The sequence below is a fragment of the Fringilla coelebs genome (assembly GCF_963513975.1).
Source record: "Fringilla coelebs genome assembly, chromosome: 22".
Lineage (NCBI taxonomy): Eukaryota > Metazoa > Chordata > Aves > Passeriformes > Fringillidae > Fringilla > Fringilla coelebs.
The window spans coordinates 8,469,014-8,491,822 of record NC_140048.1 but is presented as its reverse complement, the minus strand read 5'-3'; the positions used below and the strand labels follow the sequence as shown (position 1 = coordinate 8,491,822).

Here is a 22,809-nt window from a genome sequence, read left to right as displayed (position 1 = left end):
GGGATGCAGGAATTGAGGGATCTGAAGCAGCCTCTCCTCCCTCTGAAGCTTTCAACACATCCTTTGGGAAGAGGGGCTGCAGCTCAGAGAGGTGCAGTTTATAAAAATTAATAGGAATTATTTAATAAAAATTTAATATTGTTTATTTAATACCATTTAATAAAAAATTAATAGGAATTATAATTTTAATTATAAAACTGGGACGTGAGGAATGGAAGGAATTCATCTCCACGGATCCAGGAAGGGGCTCTGGAGGGGTCTGGAGAGGGGGCAGGAGGTGGATGGGGTGGGATTGGGTGGGATCTGGTGGGATATTATGGGATATTATGGGATCTGATGGGATATTATGGGATATGATGGGATCTGGTGGATATCTGTGGTAGGGATGGAGGAATTCAGGGATCTGAAGCAGCCTCTCCTCCCTCTGAAGCTTTCAACACATCCTTTGGGAAGAGGGGCTGCAGCTCAGAGAGGGGCAGTTTATAATAATTAATAAGAATTATTTAATAAAAATTAATATTATTTATTTAATACCATTTAATAAAAAATTAATAGGAATTATAATTTCAATTATAAAACTGGGATGTGAGGAATGGAAGGAATTCATCTGCATGGATCCAGGAAGGGGCTCTGGAGGGGTCTGGAGAGGGGGCAGGAGGGGGATGGGGTGGGATGGGGTGGGATATGATGGGATCTGGTGGGATATTATGGGATTTGGTGGGATCTGATGGGATTTGGTGGGATCTGATGGGATTTGGTGGGATCTGATGGGATTTGGTGGGATCTGGAGGGTGTCTGGGTTAGGGATGCAGGAATTGAGGGATCTGAAGCAGCCTCTCCTCCCTCTGAAGCTTTCAACACATCCTTTGGGAAGAGGGGCTGCAGCTCAGAGAGGCGCAGTTTATAAAAATTAATAGGAATTATTTAATAAAAATTTAATATTATTTATTTAATACCATTTAATAAAAAATTAATAGGAATTATAATTTTAATTATAAAACTGGGACGTGAGGAATGGAAGGAATTCATCTCCATGGATCCAGGAAGGGGCTCTGGAGGGGTCTGGAGAGGGGGCAGGAGGGGGATGGGGTGGGATGGGGTGGGATATGATGGGATCTGATGGGATCTGATGGGATTTGGTGGGATATGATGGGATTTGGTGGGATCTGGAGGGTGTCTGGGGTAGGGATGCAGGAATTGAGGGATCTGAAGCAGCCTCTCCTCCCTCTGAAGCTTTCAGCACATCCTTTGGGAAGAGGGGCTGCAGCTCAGAGAGGCGTGCTTTTATAAAAATTTAATAGGAATTATTTAATAACATTTAATAACATTTTATAAAAATTTAATATGAATGATTATCATTCCAATTACTAAACGGGGAAGTGAGGAATGGAGGGTTGGGATGGGCTCGGGTGGGGGTCTGGGCGAGGTTTTGGGAATTCAGGGACCTGGAGCCGCCTCTCCTCCCTCCGGAGCTTTTCCCGGAGCTCTTGGTGGGTTCATTTCCCCCCGGGGGGACACAGGGGACACAGGGGACACAGGGACACAGGGGACACAGGGACACAGCCCCGGGAGGGCCCCAGCGCCGAGCCGCGCTCCTCCCAGCAGATTGGCCAATATTCCCAGGGCAGGGCAGCTCCCCAGCCTTCCCCTCTCCGCCTTGCCTTTATAAACGCATTTTTCCTTCTCCCAGCTCATTCCAGACCAGCAGAACTTTGGATTTCTCGCAGCTTTTCTTTCCTTTTTTTTTTTTTTTTCCCTTTTTTCCCCCCTGTAGTTACTGGCCTGCCGCCAGTGCCTCTCAGGGCCAAAGTTTTATCTATAGGGATATTTTATTTATTTTTTTTTTCCAAACCAAGCCCAGCTGCGCACGGACTAAACTAAACCCCGGCTCCTGGGGCGAGTTTAACTCGGCGGAGGAGTCGGACGAGCAGCAGGAGCTGCCTGTGCTCCAGCCCTCGCTGTCAGGATGGATTTACGGCTTTAAAAGGAGCGGGGGGAGGAAGGAGAATTCCCCGCCGGAGCCGCAGCGGGGAGGAGAAGCCGGATGGCTCCGGGGGCTGCCGGGGCCGGACTGTGACTGAGTTCGGGCTCGGCTCAGGTGGATTTAAGGTGGTTTGGCCAGCAGCAGGCTCGGCTATGTTGGCCAAGGCGCTGTTTGCGCTTTCCCTGTGGCTGCGGTTTGCTGCGGGACAGGACGCACCTGAGCCAGGTGAGTGCCGGGACGCGTTCCTGCGCTGCTTCCCCCCCGTGCCCTGCATCCTGCTCGCCTCAAAAACCCCTCTCAGAATAAAAACTGAGCCTGGGTGCTGTCTGTCCTTTCTCTGCGGGACAGGACACACCTGAGCCAGGTGAGTGCCGGGAAGGCGAAGGTTCCTGCGCTGCTTTTCCCGTCCTCGCCTCAAAAACCCCTCTCAGGATAAAAGCTGAGCCTACTGTGCAGCTCGGGGTGTTTAGAAGTTCTTGTGCTCAAGAAATCTGCCTGCAGTCGCTGCTTAGAAAGTGATTTTGTGTTTGCTCCCGGTGGGGGAGAGGAAATTGTTCCGGGATTTGCGGAGTTCGGAGCGATCGTGCGGAGCAGCGGAGGGAGGCCGGGCACGGGTGAGCGCTGGGCTCGCTCCAATCGCCGTCATTCGATCGCTTCGGCTTTAAAACGATTTATTCCCCTGATAACGGGGCAGTGCTGCGGAGCTGGCACCGGGAAAGGGAGGGATGGACGGACACACAGACGGATGGACGATGTCCCATTCCTGGACAGGACTCACCCCTCAGCAGGGGCTGAGCTGCTGCAGTTCAGTCTGTCCTGGTGTGGAGAAGGTTCTGAGGCTCCAGGGATGGTCCTGGTCGGTTCTGAGGCTCCAGGGGTGGTTCTGGTCAGTTTTCAGTGGCTCCAGGGCTGGTTCTGGTTGGTTCTAAAGCTCCAGGGATGGTTCTGGTTGGTTCTGAGGCTCCAGGGATGGTCCTGGTCGGTTCTGAGGCTCCAGGGATGGTCCTGGTCAGTTTTCAGTGGCTCCAGGGCTGGTTCTGGTTGGTTCTAAAGCTCCAGGGATGGTTCTGGTTGGTTCTGAGGCTCCAGGGATGGTTCTGGTTGGTTTTCAGTGGCTCCAGGGGTGGTTCTGGTCGGTTCTGGTCGGTTCTGAGGCTCCAGGGATGGTTCTGGTCGGTTCTGAGGCTCCAGGGATGGTTCTGGTCGGTTCTGAGGCTCCAGGGATGGTTCTGGTTGGTTCTGAGGCTCCAGGGGTGGTTCTGGTCGGTTCTGGGGCTCCAAGGGTGGTTCTGGTTGGTTTTCAGGGCACCTGGGAACTGCAATCCGCTGGGAAACCAGAGGGAACCTCGTGTCTGTCCCTCCTGTCCCACTGGGGTCTCTCCCTCAGTGTCCCAGGCTGGATTTTATCCCTCAATGTCCCAGTTGGGTTCAGATCCCTCAACAGGAGCTGGCTTCTGTCCCTCAGTGTCCCACTGGGGTCTGTCCCTGTGTCCCAGGGTGGCTTCTGTCCCTCCGTCTCCCACCTGGGTTCTGTCCCTCACTGTCCCACTGGTGTCTGTCCCTGTGTCCCCTCTGTGTCCCACTGGGGCTGCAGCTCCTGGCATTGTCCCAGCTCTCCAATTCCCATTGTCCTGCCCTGCTGCCACCCCGGGAGTGTGTGGCACTGTCCCAGCCCTGCCCTGCTGCCACCCCGGCGCCCGTGGCACTGTCCCAACGTGTGGCATTTCCCAGCCCGGGCTCTGAACAATGCTCAGGCCTTCAGGGGCTGTGACAAAGCAGCCACGACATTCCAGAAGGGCTGTGCCCTGCTCCAGAGGCTGTGGGTGGGTCTGGGATGAGCTGGGTCTGGGTTTGGGGCTGAGCTGGGTTTGGGGCTGATCTGAGCTGGGTTTGGGGCTGATCTGAGCTGGGTTTGGGGCTGATCTGGGTTTGGGGCTGAGCTGGGTTTAGGCTGAGCTGGGTTTGGGGCTGATCTGAGCTGGGTTTGGGGCTGATCTGAGCTGGGTTTGGGGCTGATCTGGGTTTGGGGCTGAGCTGGGTTTAGGCTGAGCTGGGTTTGGGGCTGAGCTGGGTTTGGGGCTGATCTGAGCTGGGTTTGGGGCTGATCTGAGCTGGGTTTGGGGCTGATCTGGGTTTGGGGCTGAGCTGGGTTTAGGCTGAGCTGGGTTTGGGGCTGAGCTGGGTTTCCCTCTCCCCCTGTGGGCAGGAGATGCCCGTGCCAGCCTGGCCCAGCTCCCCGTGCCCTGCCCAGAGGGGCTGTGGTGCCACAGGAACACTTCAGCCGTGGAGAAGAAGTTGAAGAAGAACAACCTGCCTCCACCCTAAAACCTCCATCTTGCTTCATATTTATTTCTATATTCTAAAACCCCACACTTTAAGCTTTCCACCCCGTGACATCCCACACTTCTAACCAACCCCACGCCCACAATCCCAGCGCTATCAATTAATTTTCAAAGCCTTCTCCACACCCCCAGCTCAGCGCTGCGCTCTCCTCTGGGTCTGTACCTTTAAGCACAGAAAACTTAAAACCCTCAGCAGGAGCGCTGAGCGAGGACAACCACGGGATGTCAAACGCAGTTACCGCAGACAGGAGATGATCCCTGCTGGCTGCGAGCGAGCCCCAGAGCCCCGGTCTGTGCTCAGCTCCGGCTGCGCTCAGCTCCCAGCCCGGAGCAGCGGATGTCTCCCGTCAGCATCCCCGGGAAGCCCGGCCAGCTGCTTTCCTCCTCCTGGAAAAGCCAGCAGGCAGCGTTGTGTTTCCATGGTGACGTTTTGCTCCCACGTCCAGCTCTCCAAAACACTTCTGAGCCCGGGGCATCCCCCCAGGGGTGACAGCAGGACCCCGCCGTGTCCCTGTCCCTGTCCCTGCCCGGCTCCGGCAGGGATCACATCCGCGCTCACCCCGGACGCTCCGGGAGCCGGGGAGGGCTCGTGGGTGCCCCTGAAAAGTGAGAAATCCTCCTCTGGCACCCGGCCACGCCGTCTGAGGCCGGGGAAGTGCCTGCAAGCAGCAGCTGCTTGCGTGAGCAGGGATTTGCTGGTAAGGAGCCTCCAGCCCCACCTCTGGCACGGATGGCATGTTTGTGCTGGATGCGGGACAAGGAGCGGGAGGAAGGATGAGGGAATTGAAAGCCTGGACCTGCAGCGAGGCTGATTTCAGTGTCTGGTTGCTTTGTGAGCCTTGCCACGCTCCTGATGGAGGCAGAGCCTTTGCCTCGATTTTTTTTTTTTTTAATTTTTTTTTTTTTAATGGATTCTTTCTGCTGAACAGGAGGAATTTGTTTCCATCTGTGCAGGAGTGAGCAGTACAGATGTTTTGGGGTTTGAATGAAGGAGAAGCCTCCATCCAAAGGGTCCCTTTAGCTCCAAAACACCCCCCTGCCCCTCAGGTTTGGTTAACCAGTTGTTAGCCAAGGCAGAGCCCTGTGGGGTCAGCTTGGGGCTCTCCCTAATTAACAGCAATGAGTAATGGGGAAAACCAGCATTTAGGGGATGTGGGGATGGTGCCCCAGAGCTGCAGGGGGCAGACAAAAGCACACAGCTGGGACTCCCCAAACCTTTGGTTTTTGGGGTCTCACCCAAAGGGACATGGCTGTGACTCCCCAAAACTTTGTTCTTTTGGGGTTTTGGTTTTTGGGGTCTCACCCAAAGGGACATGGCTGTGACTCCCCAAAACTTTGTTCTTTTGGGGTTTCACACAAAAGGATTTGGCTGTGACTCCTCTTTGTTGTTTTGGGGTTTCACCCCAAAGGACGTGGCTGTGACCACAAAACTTTATAATTTTGGGGTTTCACCCAAAGGGACACAGCTGGGACTCCCCAAACCTTTCTTTTTTGGAGTTCCACCCAAAAGGACACAGCTCTGACTCCTGAAACCTTTGAATTTTGGGGTTTCACCCAAAAGGATTTGGCTGTGACTCCCCTTTATCCTTTTGGGGTTTCTCACAAGAGGACACAGCTCTGACTCACCAAACCTTTGTTTTTTGGGGTTTCACCCAAAAGGACATGGCTCTGACTCCCCTTTGTCCTTTTGGGGTTCCACCCTGGTGTCCCCCAGCGTGTTCCCCACGCAGGGCCCTGTGTCAGCAGTGGGATTTCTGCTCCCTGGGGCGCATTCCCAGCTCCCCTCCCAGTGCTGGTGCACATGACCCCGTTGTTTACTGCTGCAGGAACGTCCTTTGGCCACTGCTCCCTGCCCTGCCAGGGCCTGAGGCTTTTCCAGCTGCTCCTTGCGACATTTGGGATCGAGGGACGCTTCCCAAGGCAGCGAGGAGCAGAGGGGAAGAACGACCCCGTGCTGCCAAGATCCCTCCCGGTGCCAGAGCAGCGCCCTGTGCTCCTTCCAGCGAGAGCTGAGAGCTGAGAGCCGGGCTCTGCCTCGGCAGCCAGCAGCACCCAGGGCCCTGCTGGAATGGCACTGCCCAGGGCTCCTCTCATCTTCTGGGGTCTCACACAAAAGGGCACGGCTGGGACCCCCCAAACCTTTGCTCTTTTGGGGTTTCATACAAAAGGACATGGCTGTGACCCCCCTTTGTTCTTTTGGGGTCTCGCCCAAAGGGACACAGCTGTGGCTCCCCAAACCTTTGTTCTTTTGTGGTCTCACACAAAAGGATTTGGCTGTGACTCCTCTTTGTTCTTTTGGGGTTTCATACAAAAAGACACAGCTGTAACTCCCCAAACCTTTGTTCTTTTGGGATTTAACCCAAAAGGACACAGCTGTGACTCCCCAAACCTTTGTTCTTTTGGCCTCTCACCCAAAAGAACATGCTGAAACTCCCCAAACCTTTGTTCTTTTGGGGTTTCATACAAAAAGACACAGCTCTGACACCCAAACCTTTGTTCTTTTGGGGTTTCACTCCAAAGGACACAGCTCTGACACCCAGACCTTTGTTCCTTTGGGCTCTCACCCCACAGGACACAGCTCTGACACCCAAACCTTTGTTCCTTTAGGGTTTCATACAAAAGGACACAGCTCTGACTCCCCCGACCTTTGTTCTTTTGGGGTCTCACCCCAAAGGACACAGCTCTGACACCCAAACTTTTGTTCTTTTGGGGTTTCACACAAAAGGATTTGGCTGTGACTCCTCTTTGTTCTTTTGGAGTCTCACCCCAAAGGACACAGCTCTGAGACCCAAACCTTTGTTCTTTTGGGATTTAACCCAAAGGACACAGCTCTGACACCCAAACCTTTGCTCTTTTGGGGTCTCACCCACAAGGACACGCTGTGCCTCCCCAGCCTGTGCAGGTTCTGGCTCCCAGCACCCCAGTAACGCTGCTCCCTGTCTCTCCCCTGCAGCTCCCCAGCCATCCTCCTCCAACACAGAGGGCGACCTCCTCTTCCTGCTGGACAGCTCCGCCAGCGTCTCCCGCTACGAGTTCTCCAAAGTCAAGGAATTCATCTGGGACCTTCTGCACCCCTTCACCTTTGGCCCGAGGGATGTCCAGACCAGCATCATCCACATCAGCACCACCCCCAGCATGGAGTTCCCCTTCGACCAGCACCTGACCGGTGCCACCCTGAGGAAAGCCATCGGGGACACGCGCCAGCGGATGGGCGACACCAACACGGGCAAGGCGCTGTCCTACGCCCGGGAAAAGCTCTTCAGCAGCGAGGCTGGGGCCAGGCCAGACGTGCCCAAGGTGCTGGTGTGGGTGACAGATGGCTTCTCCACGGATGACATCTCGGAGCCCATGCAGCTGCTGAAGGACAGCGGGGTGACCGTGTTCATCGTCAGCACCGGCCGCGGGAACTTCCTGCAGCTGTCGGCGGCGGCCAGCGCGCCCGCGGACAGACACCTGCACTTCGTGGACGTGGACGACCTGCCCATCATCACCCAGGAGCTCAGGGACGCCATCCGAGGTGGGCTGGCACCGGGAGGGGGCGGCGGGGCCCGGCGGGGCTGGGGTGGGGCTGGAGGGGATCCCCCAGCTGGGGAATAGCGGCTCCGACCCCAGGGGTCAGAACAATCCTGCAATTGCTTTATTAAACTATATTATATGACATTAATACTATAACTACACTAAAGAGAATAGCCCCAGGGTTCAGAACAATTCAACAATTGCTTTATTAAACTATGTGATATGACATTAATATTATATCTGTACTAAAGAGAATAATGTGCTCCGACCCCAGGGCTCAGAACAGTCCTGCAATTGCTTTATTAAACTATAATATATGACTTTAATACTATAACTACACTAAAGAGAATAGCCCCAGGGTTCAGAACAATTCAACAATTGCTTTATTAAACTATATTATATGGCATTAATAATATAACTGTACTAAAGAGAATAACAGGCTCCAACCCCAGGGTTCAGAACAATCCTGCAATTGCTTTATTAAACTATGTGATATGACATTAATACTATAACTAGACTAAAGAAAACAATGTGCTCTGACCCCATGGTTCAGAACAATTCAGTAATTGCTTTATTAAACTATATTATATGACTTTAATATTATAACTGTACTAAAGAGAATAAGGGGCTCTGACTCCATGGTTCAGAACAATTCAACAATTGCTTTATTAAACTATATTATATGACATTAATACTATAACTGCACTAAAGAGAATAGCCCCATGGTTCAGAACAATCCAGCAATTGCTTTATTATACTATATTATATGACATTAATAATATAACTGCACTAAAGAGAATAGCCCCAGGTTCAGAACAATTCAACAATTGCTTTATTAAACTATGTGATATGACATTAACACTATAACTAGACTAAAGAAAACAATGTGCTCTGACCCCAGGGTTCAGAACAATCCTGCAATTGCTTTATTAAACTATATGATATGACTTTAATATTATAACTGCACTAAAGAGAATAATGGGCTCTGACCCCAGGGTTCAGAACAATTCAAAAATACTTTATTTAAAATAATATTATATTATATTATATTATATTATATTATATTATATTATATTATATTATATTATATGACATTAATACTATAACTGCACTAAAGACAATAGCCCCAGGTTCAGAACAATTCAACAATTGCTTTATTAAACTATGTGATATGACATTAATACTATAACTGTACTAAAGAGAATAATGGGCTCTGACCCCAGGGTTCAGAACAATTCAACAACTGCTTTATTAAACTAACTTACATTAATACTATATTATAACTACACTAAAGAGAACAATGTGCTCTGACCCCATGGTTCAGAACAATTAAATAATTGCTTTATTAAACTATATTATATGACATTAATATTATATCTGCACTAAAGAGAATAATGTGCTCTGACACTATGGTTCAGAACAATTAAATAATTGCTTTCTTAAAACTATATGATATAACATTAATACTACATTATATGATCCATTATTATTATTATTATTATTATTATTATTATTATTATTACTACTACTACTACTACTACTACTACTACTACTACTACTACTACTACTATACTGTATCATACTAAAGAAAACCCTGTGACTGTCTCCAGACAGTTAGGCACAGCTTCGAGTGAGTGGTTAATGAATACAAACAATTCATATAAACAATTTAAAAATTTAAAACAATTAATGAATGTAAGCAATGATATAAACAGAACCCAATTACCAAATCCCCGCCACAGCTCCAAACACAAACCAAGGCTTCAGGGAGGTCTGGGACAAATATTTGCCCTTGGAATATTTGGGTGAGTGGGACAGATTCCCTTTGGTGAGATGAACTCGTGCTGGGGAATGAGGAACTCCAAATCCCTGAATTCCTTAAAACCCCACAAGTCTTTGGGATGAGTTCCCTTTGGTGAGATGAACTGTGTTTGGGAATGAGGAACTCCAAATCCCTGGATTCCTTAAAACCCCGCAAGTCTTTGGGATGAGTCACACAGGTCAGGCTGCACAGCCCAGGAGCTGCCCCACCTGCACGCCCTGCTGACCAAAGGTCTGGGGAGTCAGAGCTGTGTCCTTTGTGGTGAAACCCCAAAAAAGAAAGGTTTGGGGAGTCCCAGCTGTGTCCTTTCTTGTGAAACCCCAAAGAATGAAGGGGAGTCCCAGCCATATCCTTTTGGGTTAAACCCCAAAAGAACAAAGCTTTGGGGAGTCCCAGCTGTGCTGTTTTGTGGAAACCCCAAAAGAAGAAAGGAGATCTGACACCTGCAGAGGTCAGGACTGCTGTGCCTGAGGGCAGCATCCATCCTGCGAGCCCAGCTGGTCCCAAACCTCCTGGGCTGGGATTTAATGCCAGGTGAGGTTCCCACGGGAATCCAGGGCTTGCAAAGTGCCAGATTTTGGTCACACCACCAGATTTCACCTTAGTAAATCCACTTAATCCACTGGTCCCACCTGGAGGAGGCAACCTCAGCCACCCCTCCTGGCACGGCAGGGACAGACAGCACCTTGGCAGGCAGGAATTAATTAATTCCAGCTCTGGCCTGGCCCAGACTGGTTTAATTATCACTGCTCTCTTATCTTCATCTCCTGCTACTGTTAAAAAAAACCCCAAAAAACAGTGGAGGCTTTTGGAGAGGCACAAACAAGCTTTGTCAAGAGCTGCTCTCCTCCTTCCACCTCCTCTCCAGGCAGGGCTGTTTCCTGCCCGCTCCCCAGGAATTCCAAGCCAAGGCTCCGAGCCAAGCTGCCGCTGCCTCAGGTGGGCTGAGCAGCCTCAGCCTCCCCTCCTGAGATGTGGTGGAGCTGAAATGGCTCCAGAGCTGCTCGGGGAGGGGGCAGGACAGGGGCTGGGGGGGCTCACTGCCCGTTTTTCCCCAGCCCATGCGGGAATTCTGCAGCTCCCGGCCGGGCTGGCTGTGGCACAGCAGCTCCTGGCAGGCACCTCCACCCTCCCCAGAGGAAAGGAAAGGTGCTCGGGCTGTGCAGGAGCTCAGGCTCCTTCTGCCGGGTCTCAGAGCAGCCCCAAGTGTGGCATTTGGTGCTGGGGAAGGATCCCCGCGGTTGTGAAAGCAAGGCATTCCTCCGAGCTGACATCAGCCCCGTGCCTGCAGCCACTTGCTCCGCGCTCAGCCCAGTTAAGCCGGAGCTGCTGACTCCTGCCAGCCTTTGGCACCGGCTCCTGAGCCAGGCTTTGCAGGAGCCGGCAAGCCCCGAGCCCCACCGCATCCCGCCGAGCTCGGGGCAGAGCATTCCTGACCCAAACCGGCGCTGGGTGAGCCCTGCTGCAGGGAGGGCTTTGAGCTCTGCTGGTCTCACCTGGCTGAGCCCCGGCAGGTGAGACCCCCTCACCCCCTGCCAGAACCAGAACCAGAACCTTGCCCTACTCACCCCAAACAGAACCAGAAGGGATTGGTCCTAAATCCCAGCTGCAGCTTCTCTGACACAATTTAGGATCCTCTGCAGAAATCCTGGCTAATCTGGCTCGGAGGAGCTACAGGAGAACCTGTCCCAGTCTGGCTCTGAGGAGCTGCAGGGGAACCTGTCCCAGTCTGGTTCTGAGGAGCTGCAGGGGAACCTGTCCCAGTCTGGCTCTGAGGAGCTGCAGCTGGGATTTGGGACAAATCTGTCCTGTTCTGGTTGTTCTTGCTGCTGTTTTTTTTTTTTTTTTTCTGATCCTCACCACGAAGCCAGCAGCATTCCTGCAAATCTCATTTTGTGAGCCCTGCTGCAGGGAAGGCTTTGAGCTCTGCTGGTCTCACCTGGCTGAGCCCCAGCAGCATCTCACACCCTGCACCAGGACTGTCCCCCCTGCCAGAACCAGAACCAGAACCTTGCCCCCCTCACACCAAACAGAACCAAAAGACAGCAGCAAGAACAACCAGAACAGGGCAGGTTTGTCCCAAATCCCAGCTGCAGCTCCTCAGACCCAGTTTAGGACAGGCTCTTCTGCAGAAATCCTGGCTAGTTTGGAGCTGCAGGAGAACCTGTCCCAGTCTGGCTCTGAGGAGCTGCAGCTGGGATTTGGGATAAATCTGTCCTGTTCTGGTTGTTCCTGCTGCTGTTTTTTCCTTCATCAGGGAGCCAGCAGCATTCCTGCAAGTCTGGTCCTGATCTCTGCAGGGCTCGTGGCTGCAGGGCAGGGTTTGGGGTCCCCAGGTGGCAGGAGGTGGAGGGAAAGTGCCACCAGCTGAGTGTCACCAGGCAGGCACTGCCTGGGTCCAGTACAGGATATGAATTATTCATTATTATTAATTATTATTAATTATTACTCATTATTATTCATTATTATTCATTATTGCTGCTTCCCTCTGGGAGCAGAGGGGCTGGAAGACACATTGTGTGTTGGATTGAGCCCTTTTCTGACCCAGAGATGGGGCAACTGAGAGGGCTTTGAAAAACTTTTATTTCATTTTCAGTCTTGTGTGAAGGGTGAGGCAATACAGATGTTATAACTCAGGTTATTATCATCAGAAGTTAATTATTTCTTAATTACAGTCCATTGTGGTTTTTTGGCTTATTTGCTTTAGCTGCAGCATGTTGTAAATGTTTTAAAGCCAATCATCTAAAATTACCCCTCAAGGCTCCCACTACAATGCATCTTTCACAGCTCTGTTCCTCCAAAGTGTCTAATCTTTTTTGTAAGGTCATCTTTTGAAACTCTTTTTTTCTGGTTCCATTTCTCCCTCCACAATGTCTGTCCTATTCCATTTCCAAGTCAGCATTTCTTATCTCAGGGTTTGCACACAGATGCTCCCTGTGTGAGAACTCACTATAAATCCATTCCTCACAGTTGTGGGCATTTCTTTCTTTATTTTCTGAGCTTTATTGCCCTCTTTATGTGCTGAAGGGCTCTGGCAAGAAGGGGCAGAGCTGTTTGCCGTGGCCTCCCCACCCCTTGTCCTTTGATCTGCCCCCTCCCTTCACGGTGTCCCTGCTCCAAGCTCACCAATTTCCATTCCCTGAGCTTCTGGCAGGATTTTTTGGCAGCTCTGAGACCTTTCCTGCTCTCCCTGCCCCTTTGTGGCTTGGCCTCTGGGGTTTGTGGGGCTCCCAGTGCCCCAGGACTGGGATGGGATGGGATGGGCAGGGAAATATTCCAGCCTGGGAGAGCCAGGGAACAGCTCAGAGGAAAAACTGAGGCTGTGTTGTTTGGTGCAGGGAAGTTGGCAGAGCTCAGAGCAGCTCGGAGGAGGAGAGCTGGTCCTCTCCCAGCTACAGGACGAGTGTGGGAGGGCAGGGCAGCCCCAGCTGGCAGCTTTGGGAGGAATTTTGTGCCTCCTTTCACCTCTTTGCAGTGGGGAGGCAGCAAGAGCTCCCTAGAGAGCTCCGAGCATGAGCTGGAAGGTTCTAGCACAAGGATTTAGGGGCACTTCAAGGCTCTTAAAAATCCTTTAAAAAAAGAAGAGATGTCTGTGTCACTGCCCTGGAGCTACAAACAAAGTCCTGTCTCTCTGGAAGACCAGAGAACTGTGGAATTCTGCCCAAAATGGGCACGTCAGGAGGGTCAGGGAGCAGAGGGAGCTGCCCAGCTCCACCAGAGGGATTTGTGGTTTGGCATTTGTGGTCTGGCATTTGTGCTCTGGAGCTCCAAGGCAGCCTGAGGCTCAAAGAGAAGCAGTGCCCATCCCTGGGTGTGTTTAACTGAGCCTGGATGTGGCTCTGGGTGCCAGGGCTGAGTTGAATAAGAATAGAGGATGAAATACTAAATATTGTTAAAATATAAATACATCAAATGAAATAGAATCTTCCTCTATTAAATATTAATATATTAAATACAAAAATAGAACTATAGAGTGTTATATTATTAAATATACAAATATTGTTAAAATTTGTTAAAATATTAACAAATATTGTTAAAATAAAATAGAATCTACCTCTATTAAATATGACTATATTAAATATAAAAATACAAATATCGAGTGTTATATTATTAAATATACAAATAACGTTAAAACTTAAATATATAAAATAGAATATACCTCTATTAAATATGACTATATTAAATATAAAAATATAAATATAGAAAATATAGAAATATAAGTGTATAAAATGAAATGAAAAATGAAAATAAATGAGTCCAGCAGCACAGCTCGGTGATGCAGGGGTGCTGCCCGGTGCATCCCTGGGCCGGGCGGGCTGGCCCTGCAGGTGCTGCTGCTCGGGGGGTCGATGCCAGCTGTGATTTCTGTCCCTGTCCTTGCAGATGTCATCCAGGCCAACCGGCTGCACGCCACCGATGTCACCTCCAGCAGTTTCCGCCTGCTGTGGCCGCCGCTGCTGGCGCAGGAGAGCGGTGGCTTCTACAGCCTGGAGTTCGGCCCGGCCGCCCGGCCCGGCGGCCGCCGCTCCCTGCAGCTGCCCGGGGGCCAGCGCAGCCTCGTGCTCCGCCAGCTGGCACCCGCCACCACCTACGAGGTGACACTGACCCCCGAGTCCAACCTGCGCTACTTCCCTCCCCAGAGGACCAGGGTCACCACCCTGCCAGGTGAGGGGACAGGGCTGGGACCAGGGGCACCAGGGGCACCTCTGTGCCAGGCACCAGGGTCACCACCCTGCCAGGTACCAGGGTCACCACCCTGCCAGGTAAAGGGGCATGGCTGGGACCTTGGGGCACCAGGGTCACAACTCTGCCAGGTACCAGGGTCACCTCTGTGCCAGGTACCAGGGTCACCACCCTGCCAGGTAAGGGGACAGGGCTTGGGCCTTGGGGCACCAGGGCCACCACCCTGCCAGGTACCAGGGCCACCACCCTGCCAGGTAAGGAGCATGGCCTGGGGCACCAGAGTCACCTCTGTGCCAGGTACCAGGGCCACCACCCTGTCAGGTAAAGGAGCATGGCCTTGGGGCACCAGGGTCACCAGTGTGCCAGGTACCAGGGTCACCTGTGTGCCAGGTAAAATGGGCATGGCCTGGACCTTGGGGCACCAAGGTCACCTCTCTGCAAGGTAAAGGGGCATGGCCTGGGGCACCAGGGTCACCACTCTGCCAGGTACCAGGGTCACCACTCTGCCAGGTAAAACAGGCATGGCCTGGGGACAGTCCCTCCCTGGGGACAAGGACAGGATCCCTGGCGCCCACCTGGGGCTGGAGGTGGAGATGGGGGATGCTGGGATGACCTGAGGGAAGTCTGGGCTTGAGAGGGGAAGAACTCGGAGCAGGATCAGCCTCTCTGTGCAGAAAATAATAAAAATCAGCCTCTCTGTGCAGAAAATAATAAAAATCAGCCTCTCTGTGCAGAAAATATGCTGGGGAGCAGCCTGCACAAAGGGGCAAACTGAAAAACTGGGCTGGGCTGGCAAAGTCAAGGTGGACTTGTACAAGATATTAATTTTCTGCATGCAAGAACAGTTCTGCCAGAAAGGTAGAGAAAACCTTTGCTTTGGGCTGAGCTGTGTGATGAATATCAACATCTGCTTGCTGGGTTGATTTTAATTCCTTGCTGGGTTGATTTTAATTCCACTGGGTTGATTTTAATTCTTTGCTGGATTGATTTCAATTCCACGGGGTTGATTTTAATCCAGCTGGGTTGATTTGAATTCCACTGGTGGATTTTACTTCCTTGCTGGGTTGATTTTAATTCCTTGATTTTAATTCCAGTGGATTGATTTCACTTCCTTGCTGAGTTGATTTGAATCCTTTGCTGGATTGATTTTAATTCCAGTGGGTTGATTTGAATTCTTTGCTGGACAGATTTTACTTCTTTGCTGAGCTGATTTGAATTCCTCGCTGGGTTGATTTCAATTCCTTGCTGGTTTGATTTCAGTTCCATTGGGTTGATTTGAATTCCTTGCTGGGTTGATTTTAATTCCACTGAGTTGATTTGAATTCCTCACTGGGCTGATCTGAATTCCACACCCTTGAAGCCCAAGCTGTTGCAGGTCAATAATGCTCATTAAATCCTCTTTCCCACCTCTCTCCACTTTTTCCAGAGGAAATCAGCCCAGTTCAGGTGCTCATCTCAGACTCTGGGCCCCACAGCTTCCAGGTCAGCTGGGCTCCCGTGCTGGACAGCGTGGCCACCTACCAGGTGCTCTATGGGCCCCTGCCAGGGAACTCAGCCCAGGTGCTGCAGGTGGATGGGAGGCACAACAGCACCCTGGTGGAGCACCTGGCTCCCAACACCACCTACCTGGTGACAGTGACAGCCATCTACAGGTCTGGGAAGGAGAAATCCCTGTCAGCCAAGGCCTGCACCCTGGAAGGTGAGGGAAGGTCCCCAGAGGGTCTCCTGCCTCGAGGTGGGCTCAGGATCCAGTCCCTGAGTGGATTTTTATAGTTCAGAATCCAGGTTTTTACTATTCAGAATCCAGTCCCTGGGTGGATTTTTATTATTCAGAATCCAGTTCCCAAAATTCCCCGAAATTCTCAGAATTCACAGATTCCCCAGGTTGGAAGAGACCTTCAAGACCATGGAGTCCAACCCAGCCCCAACCCCTCAACTCAACCCTGGCACCCAGAGCCACATCCAGGCTTTGTTAAACACACCCAGGGATGGGGACTCCACACCTCCCCGGGCAGAACATTCCAGAACTTTATCCCCTTCCTGTAACAAACTATTTCCCAATATCCACCCCGCATTCCCCTTGATCCCGTGTCCTCCCAGCTCCTCCAGCAGCGCTGCGCGGAGCGATTTTCTCTCTCCACCAAAGCCTTTCCATCATCCCCGGGGGGGATGCGGGGATCCCTCTGGAACCACTCCCGGCACCGACAGGGCTTTTCTCTCGGCAGAGGGCTCCAGGGTGAGGCACCTGCGGTTCGAGGAGGCGGGTGCCAGCAGCGTGAGAGCGTCCTGGGAGCCCGCGGGCGGCGCGGTGCGCGGGTACCGGGTGCGCTGCCGGCGGCGGAGCGGCGCCTCCTCCGTGCTCAGCGTGGCGCCGCAGGTGCGTGCGGGGCCGAGCGCAGGGAAAGCTCGGGGGGTCCGTGGGGAGGGAAATCCTGCGTGTTGTGCATATGCGTTATGATATTTGGGTTTTTTTGCAAATAGTAAAATGGATTTTGTAGGTGTGGTGGGTTTGCTTTTTTTTTTTTTTCTCTGTTATTTTATCCCTTATTAAAATTTACTGTCACCAACGTGTTTTGTGAAAAATCCTTTCCTTAGGATTTTTCCTCCTGAGGAGCTGAGAGGCCTCAGGAATAAAATGCAAACAATGATTGTCTGCTGCAGTGGGATGCAACAGGTGGAGCTGGGATTGCTCTCACGTGGTTGTTTCTAATTAATGTTTCTAATTAATGGCCAATCCCAGTCCAACTGTCCAGACTGTCTCGGTCAGTCTGAGCCTTGTTATTGATTCCTTTTCTATTCTCACCCAGCCTTCTGATGAAATCCTTCCTTCTATTCTTTTAGTATAGTTTTTTATATAATATATAAGAAATATATATAAAATTATATAAAGAATATATATATATAAAATATATATATATTCTTAGCTGGTCTTGTGATGAAATCCGTTCTTCTATTCTTTTAGTATAGTTTTAAACATAATGTATGAGAAATATATAAAATTATAGAAATAATATATGATATTATATATTATATATAATGATATATATCATTATAAATCATATTATATATATATATCATTATAAATCATATAATATATATAATAAATATTTATACAATTGTATAAAATAACAAATCAAGCCTTTTGAAACACGGAGCCACGATTCACATCCCTCCCCTCATCCTGGGACCCCTGTGATCACCCCACAATTCACCCAGACCCTTTCTGTCCCTCCTGGTTTGGCAGGTGCACAGCGTGCTGCTGGGTGACCTGCCCCGGGGCAGCAGCGGCCGGGTGTGCGTGCAGCCCCTCTACAGCAGCCGGGCCGGCCAGAGGCTCTGCCGCAGCGTGCACCGGCAGCCAGGTGAGCTGGGGCATCCCTGGGGCAGGACAGGGTCTGCATCGCTGCTGGGGCTGTGCACAATCACCCCTGGGGATTTGCATCGCTGCCTGGGGCTGTGCACAGTCACCCCCGGGGCTCTGCATCACTGCCTGGGGCTGTGCACGATCACCCCCGGGGCTCTGCATCGCTGCCTGGGGCTGTGCACAATCACCCCTGGGGATTTGCATCGCTGCTGGGGCTGTGCACAGTCACCCCCGGGGCTCTGCATCGCTGCCTGGGGCTGTGCACAATCACCCACAGGCTCTGCATCGCTGCTGGGGCTGTGCACAATCACCCCCAGGGCTTTGCATCGCTGCTGGGGCTGTGCACAATCACCCCGGGGATTTGCATCGCTGCTGGGGCTGTGCACAATCACCCACAGGCTCTGCATCGCTGCCTGGGGCTGTGCACAATCACCCCGGGGCTGTGCACAATCACCCCGGGGCTCTGCATCGCTGCTGGAGCTGTGCACAATCACCCCTGGGGCTGTGCACAGTCACCCCCGGGGCTCTGCATCGCTGCCTGGGGCTGTGCACAATCACCCCCAGGGCTCTGCATCACTGCTGGGGCTGTGCACAATCACCCACAGGGCTCTGCATCACTGCTTGGGGCTGTGCACAATCACCCCCGGGAACGTGCCCTGAGCTGTTTGATTTTCCAGCATCAGCCTCATCCCATGGTTGTAGCAATGGGAAGATGCCAGCAGCTCACATCCAGGCAGCAGACACAGAGCTCAGTGTCACAGCTCACCTGATGGGTTTTTTGCCCAATCTCACAAAGTAGAAGCACACTGACAGGATTTATCTCTGTACAGTATAGATTCTATACTGACACAGGTTCCATCCAACCACTGTCAGCACAGGTACCTGTGGTTAAACAAGGCTGATTTCAAACACAATCCCTGCTTGTGAGCCTTCAAACACAGTGCACAGAGCTCCAGTGTTGAGCTTAAAACTCCCTGATATCTCACCAGATAAACTTTCCTGCAGCTTAGGGAGTTATTCCAGACAAGCCTTAATACACAGACCATTTGTCCTTGCTTTTTTACTTCTCCCATCATTTTCCTGCTGGCCAATCTCATGGCTCCTTAGCTCCACTCACAGTTCTGCTCTCTCTCAGGCCTTCTGCAGCTTTCCCAAAACTTTCTGATTTATGGGTTCCCACAGGTTTGGGCTCTTCAAAGAGACAGGAGTTGGTGGTTGAAAAGTTGTTTGTTGCATGATTACATCAGTTGTTTGTTGCATGAATGCATCAGTTGTTTGTTGCATGAGTACATCACTTGTTTATTGCGTGAATGCATCAGCCTCGAAGGTGAAGAGTTCAGAGAATGAAAGCCCAGGCTGAAAGATTCCTGGCATTGATGCCTTGGGACTGACCAAAATTGGGTTTTTCCCCCCATTTTTAGGTGTAAGACTCCTCCTAGTGGAGTTTATTGCAGGCAGGAGGAAGAAGAGTACAGCAGAGACATATGCATAAAAATACACATATTTATTTTATTTATTTATTAAATTTATCATGTAGATATTGTTTAATATTATATACATTATTAGTATTAATTTAATAATTTATTTTCTTAATATTATTTAAATATTAAATAAATGCATTTATTTATTAAAATTTATTTATGCTTTTAATGCCTAAAATACATTTATTTAATGAATTCATGGTGTAAATATTATTTCATGTTATATTAATAGTAATTTATTGTTAATTTTATTTATGATTTAATTTTATTTAAATCCTAAATTTATTTATTTATTTATTTATTTATTTATTTATTTATTTATTTATTAAAAGTTATTTAGCATTTAATGCATAAAATAAGGGGTGAGATCTGTGGCTCAGGTGTGGAGAATGGGTGGCTAAAGCTGACATTTCTATTCCTCATGTTCTGATATTTCATTTCCTCATGTTCTGACATTTCAATTCCTTGTTTTCTGCCATTTCTGTTCCTCGTGTCCTTGCAGCCACAGAGGCCCAAGGCTACAGGCCCAGCCAGCAGCACAGACTGCAGTGAGCTGATCCCCAGCAGAGCCAAGGCCTTGAGTGGACAAAGATTCGGACAAACAGAGGAGTCAGGGGAGGAACCAGCTCATCCCCGGGCTGTGCTGGCCCTGCCGGTGCCCAGCCCAAACCCGGCCCCAGCCAAGCCCTCCCAGGCCTAAAGGCTTGGCCTGGCTGCGTGGAGCAGCCAGTGTGACTCAAAGATGTGACTCAGTGACTCAAAGATGTGACTCAAAATGTGACTCAAAGACGTGACTCAAAGATGTGGCTCAAAGATGTGGCTCAAAGATGCGGCTCAAAGAGCGACTCAAAGATGCGACTCAAAGATGGGACTCCAAGGTGCGACTCCAAAATGCGACTCAAAGATGCGGCTCAAAGACTGACTCAAGATGCGATTCCAAGATGCGACTCAAGACGTGATTCCAAGATGTGATTCCAAGATGTGACTCAAAGATGTGACTCAAAGACGTGACTCAAAGATGCGACTCCAAGACGCGACTCAAAGACGCGACTCCAAGATGCAACTCCAAGATGCAGCTCCAAGATGCGACTCCAAGATGTGCCTCAAGATGCGACTCCAAGATGTGCCTCAAGATGCGACTCCAAGATGCGACTCCAAGATGCGACTCCAAGATGCGACTCCAAGACGCGACTCAAGACGCGACTCAAGACGCGACTCCAAGATGCCAAATCTGTCCCCATTTCACAGAACCACGAGCACCAAGCAGAAGGCAGAGGTGGATCCGCGCTGCTGCCTGCTCTCTGTTTGTTCAAGGTTTCTTTTTGCAGCTCATGAGCACGTTCAGCACTTGGCTGTCCATCTTCCACCTGGCCAAATCCGTGCCTGAATCCGACCCATTCCCTGCAGGGAGCCTGGAAGGAATGAGAGAGCAGGAAAGGCAAACTCCTGGGGATGGATGGGCTTCCCTCCAGGAGCAGCTCAGAGCCCAGGAAAGCCAGACAAAACCATCTGAAACATTCATCTTTGCTCCTGTGCTCCTGCCTGGATCGTTGCTCTGGCATTCCTGCAACCCCTCCTCACCAAACAGGAGTGCTGCTGTCCTCGTGGAGATTAATTAGCCTGTTCTGTGGTTAATTACAGGCACTATCATTCCTCTGCACTCTGAACACGCACAGCACATCTCTGGTGTCTTGTCTTGGGCTTCCACCCAGTGCTAAGCTTGAGCTACACTTTAAAAAATCAATATTTTTAAGGGAAAAAAGAGTAGATCTGATTGTTTCCCTTTGCCCCTAAGCTTGAACTCACTAAGTCACTTTGGAAAGGGGAGCTGGAGAAAAAAAAAAGAAATAAAGATAAATTAATATATAAATTAATTATAAATACCTAGTGACCAAGCAAATGGTTTCAAAGTTCAGGGCTTAGGGCTGTAAAGAAATGTAGATATTTCTCTGCTAAACCCCAGCATCAGTGGGGTTTAGCAGAGAAATCAATGTTTTTAAGGGAAAAAAGAATAAATCTGATTATTTCCCTTTGCCCCTAAACTTGAACTCACTGTCTCTAAGTCACTTTGGATAGGGGAGCTGGAGGGGAAAAAAAAGAAAGAAAGATAAATTAATTATAAATACCTAGTGACCAAGCAAATGGTTTCAAAGTTCAGGGCTTAGGGCTGTAAAGAAATGTAGATATTTCTCTGCTGAACCCCAGCATCAGTGGGAACACCTTCTCTCATAACTCTTGCTGTATTTTAAATTTATTGCTTATTTTCCCTCCGTGTGGAACTTGGTTTAGGAGCAGTGCTGTTGGTTGGAGAGCCCCATGCAGCCTCACAAATTCTTTTTAAACCAGCTCCTCTTGGAGCTGAGAGGAACTTTTATCCCTGACTTTGTCTCCTGAGAGCTGAATCCTTCACCTCCACCTTTCTGCAGCATTTTTTCCCCGGGCTGCCTGGTTCAGGAGAGAAGGGAGCTGAGTCACTCATTAACTCCATAAAGAGATTTTTCACCTGATTTGTCTCCTCCTCTGGAATGTGCATTTGTGACTGATTAATCTCAGTGCTGAAAGGATCACAGAGCCCCCCCTGGAACTGCTCATGCAATAAAATGATTTTGTTTCTTCTTGCCGTAGGACGGAAATTCAGTTTGCACAATTCCCCGCCTAGTTCATTAATGCATTAATTTTCATCCCCCCCACAGTTGTAACACACCCTTTTGAAGACAATTAAATATAAATACAAGAGCTCCTGGATGGTTTCTTTGTGCTTGCTGGCAAATCTGTGGGGTTTTTTGGGGGGGGGAATTGTGGGTTTTGTCCCAGGGGTTGAAAAGATGAAATTCATAGAATCATAAAAGTTGGGAAAAGCTTTCTGAGATCACCCTGTTAAATCATAATTTTAAATGAAGTGCATGTACTGATTAACACAAAACTTCCCTCAAAAAACGTGCTGGAAATGTTAAAAACAGAAATTTATTTGTCTTGATGGAGCCTCAGTCCCATTTAGGATTGTTTTGCAGGGAGAATCCTGCAAATTTTGGCAGATCTGGTGAATATTTGTGCTCAGGCACGGGGTGGGATTGTTGGGGTGCCCTGTGAGGGGCTCTGATCCTTGGGGATCCCTCCCAGCTCAGGATATTCTGTGTTTCCATGGTTCTAAACCTGTATTTGAGAAGAAAAATGAACATTTAAATTAAAAAAAATAAAATATCTGAGGAGGTGTCCCCGGCCTGCTGCTGAGGGCTGGGCAGGTGTGTTCCACATTTTACCATTTCAGGCTGCAGAATTCCTCCTCTTCCTGACTTTCATTCCCCTTTCTTATCTTTTTTCCCATTCCAAAATGATGGATTGGGAGCAGATTTCTATGGAATATCCTGCTCTTCATCCCACATAACCACACATAAGGGTTTCTCCTTGCTCCCCTTTTCTGCTTTCCCGTCCTCTCCGCCATTCCAAGGAGAGGATTTCGAGGGAAATTCGGGATAACACCAAGGGAAATCCGGGAAAACACCAAACTTGGGCCGATTTTGGAGGAAATTCGGGATAACCCCAGGGGAAATTCAGGATAACCCCAAGGGAAAGCCAGGATAGCCCCAAGGGAAATTCGGGATAATGCAAGGCTGGAG

At 50.0% G+C, this 22,809-nt stretch overlaps 1 protein-coding gene across 1 annotated transcript; it reads left to right on the top strand.

Moving 5' to 3' along the window:
- Positions 1-2,028: 2,028 nt before the first annotated feature.
- Positions 2,029-21,890, top strand: VWA1 (von Willebrand factor A domain containing 1). The gene is made up of 7 exons (XM_084220097.1): positions 2,029-2,209; positions 7,280-7,843; positions 14,048-14,329; positions 15,774-16,046; positions 16,573-16,724; positions 17,592-17,709; positions 19,695-21,890. The coding sequence occupies exons 1-7, from the start codon at positions 2,137-2,139 to the stop codon at positions 19,742-19,744; spliced, it is 1,512 nt and encodes a 503-aa protein (XP_084076223.1). The 5' UTR covers positions 2,029-2,136; the 3' UTR covers positions 19,745-21,890.
- The last annotated feature ends 919 nt before the right edge of the window (positions 21,891-22,809 follow it).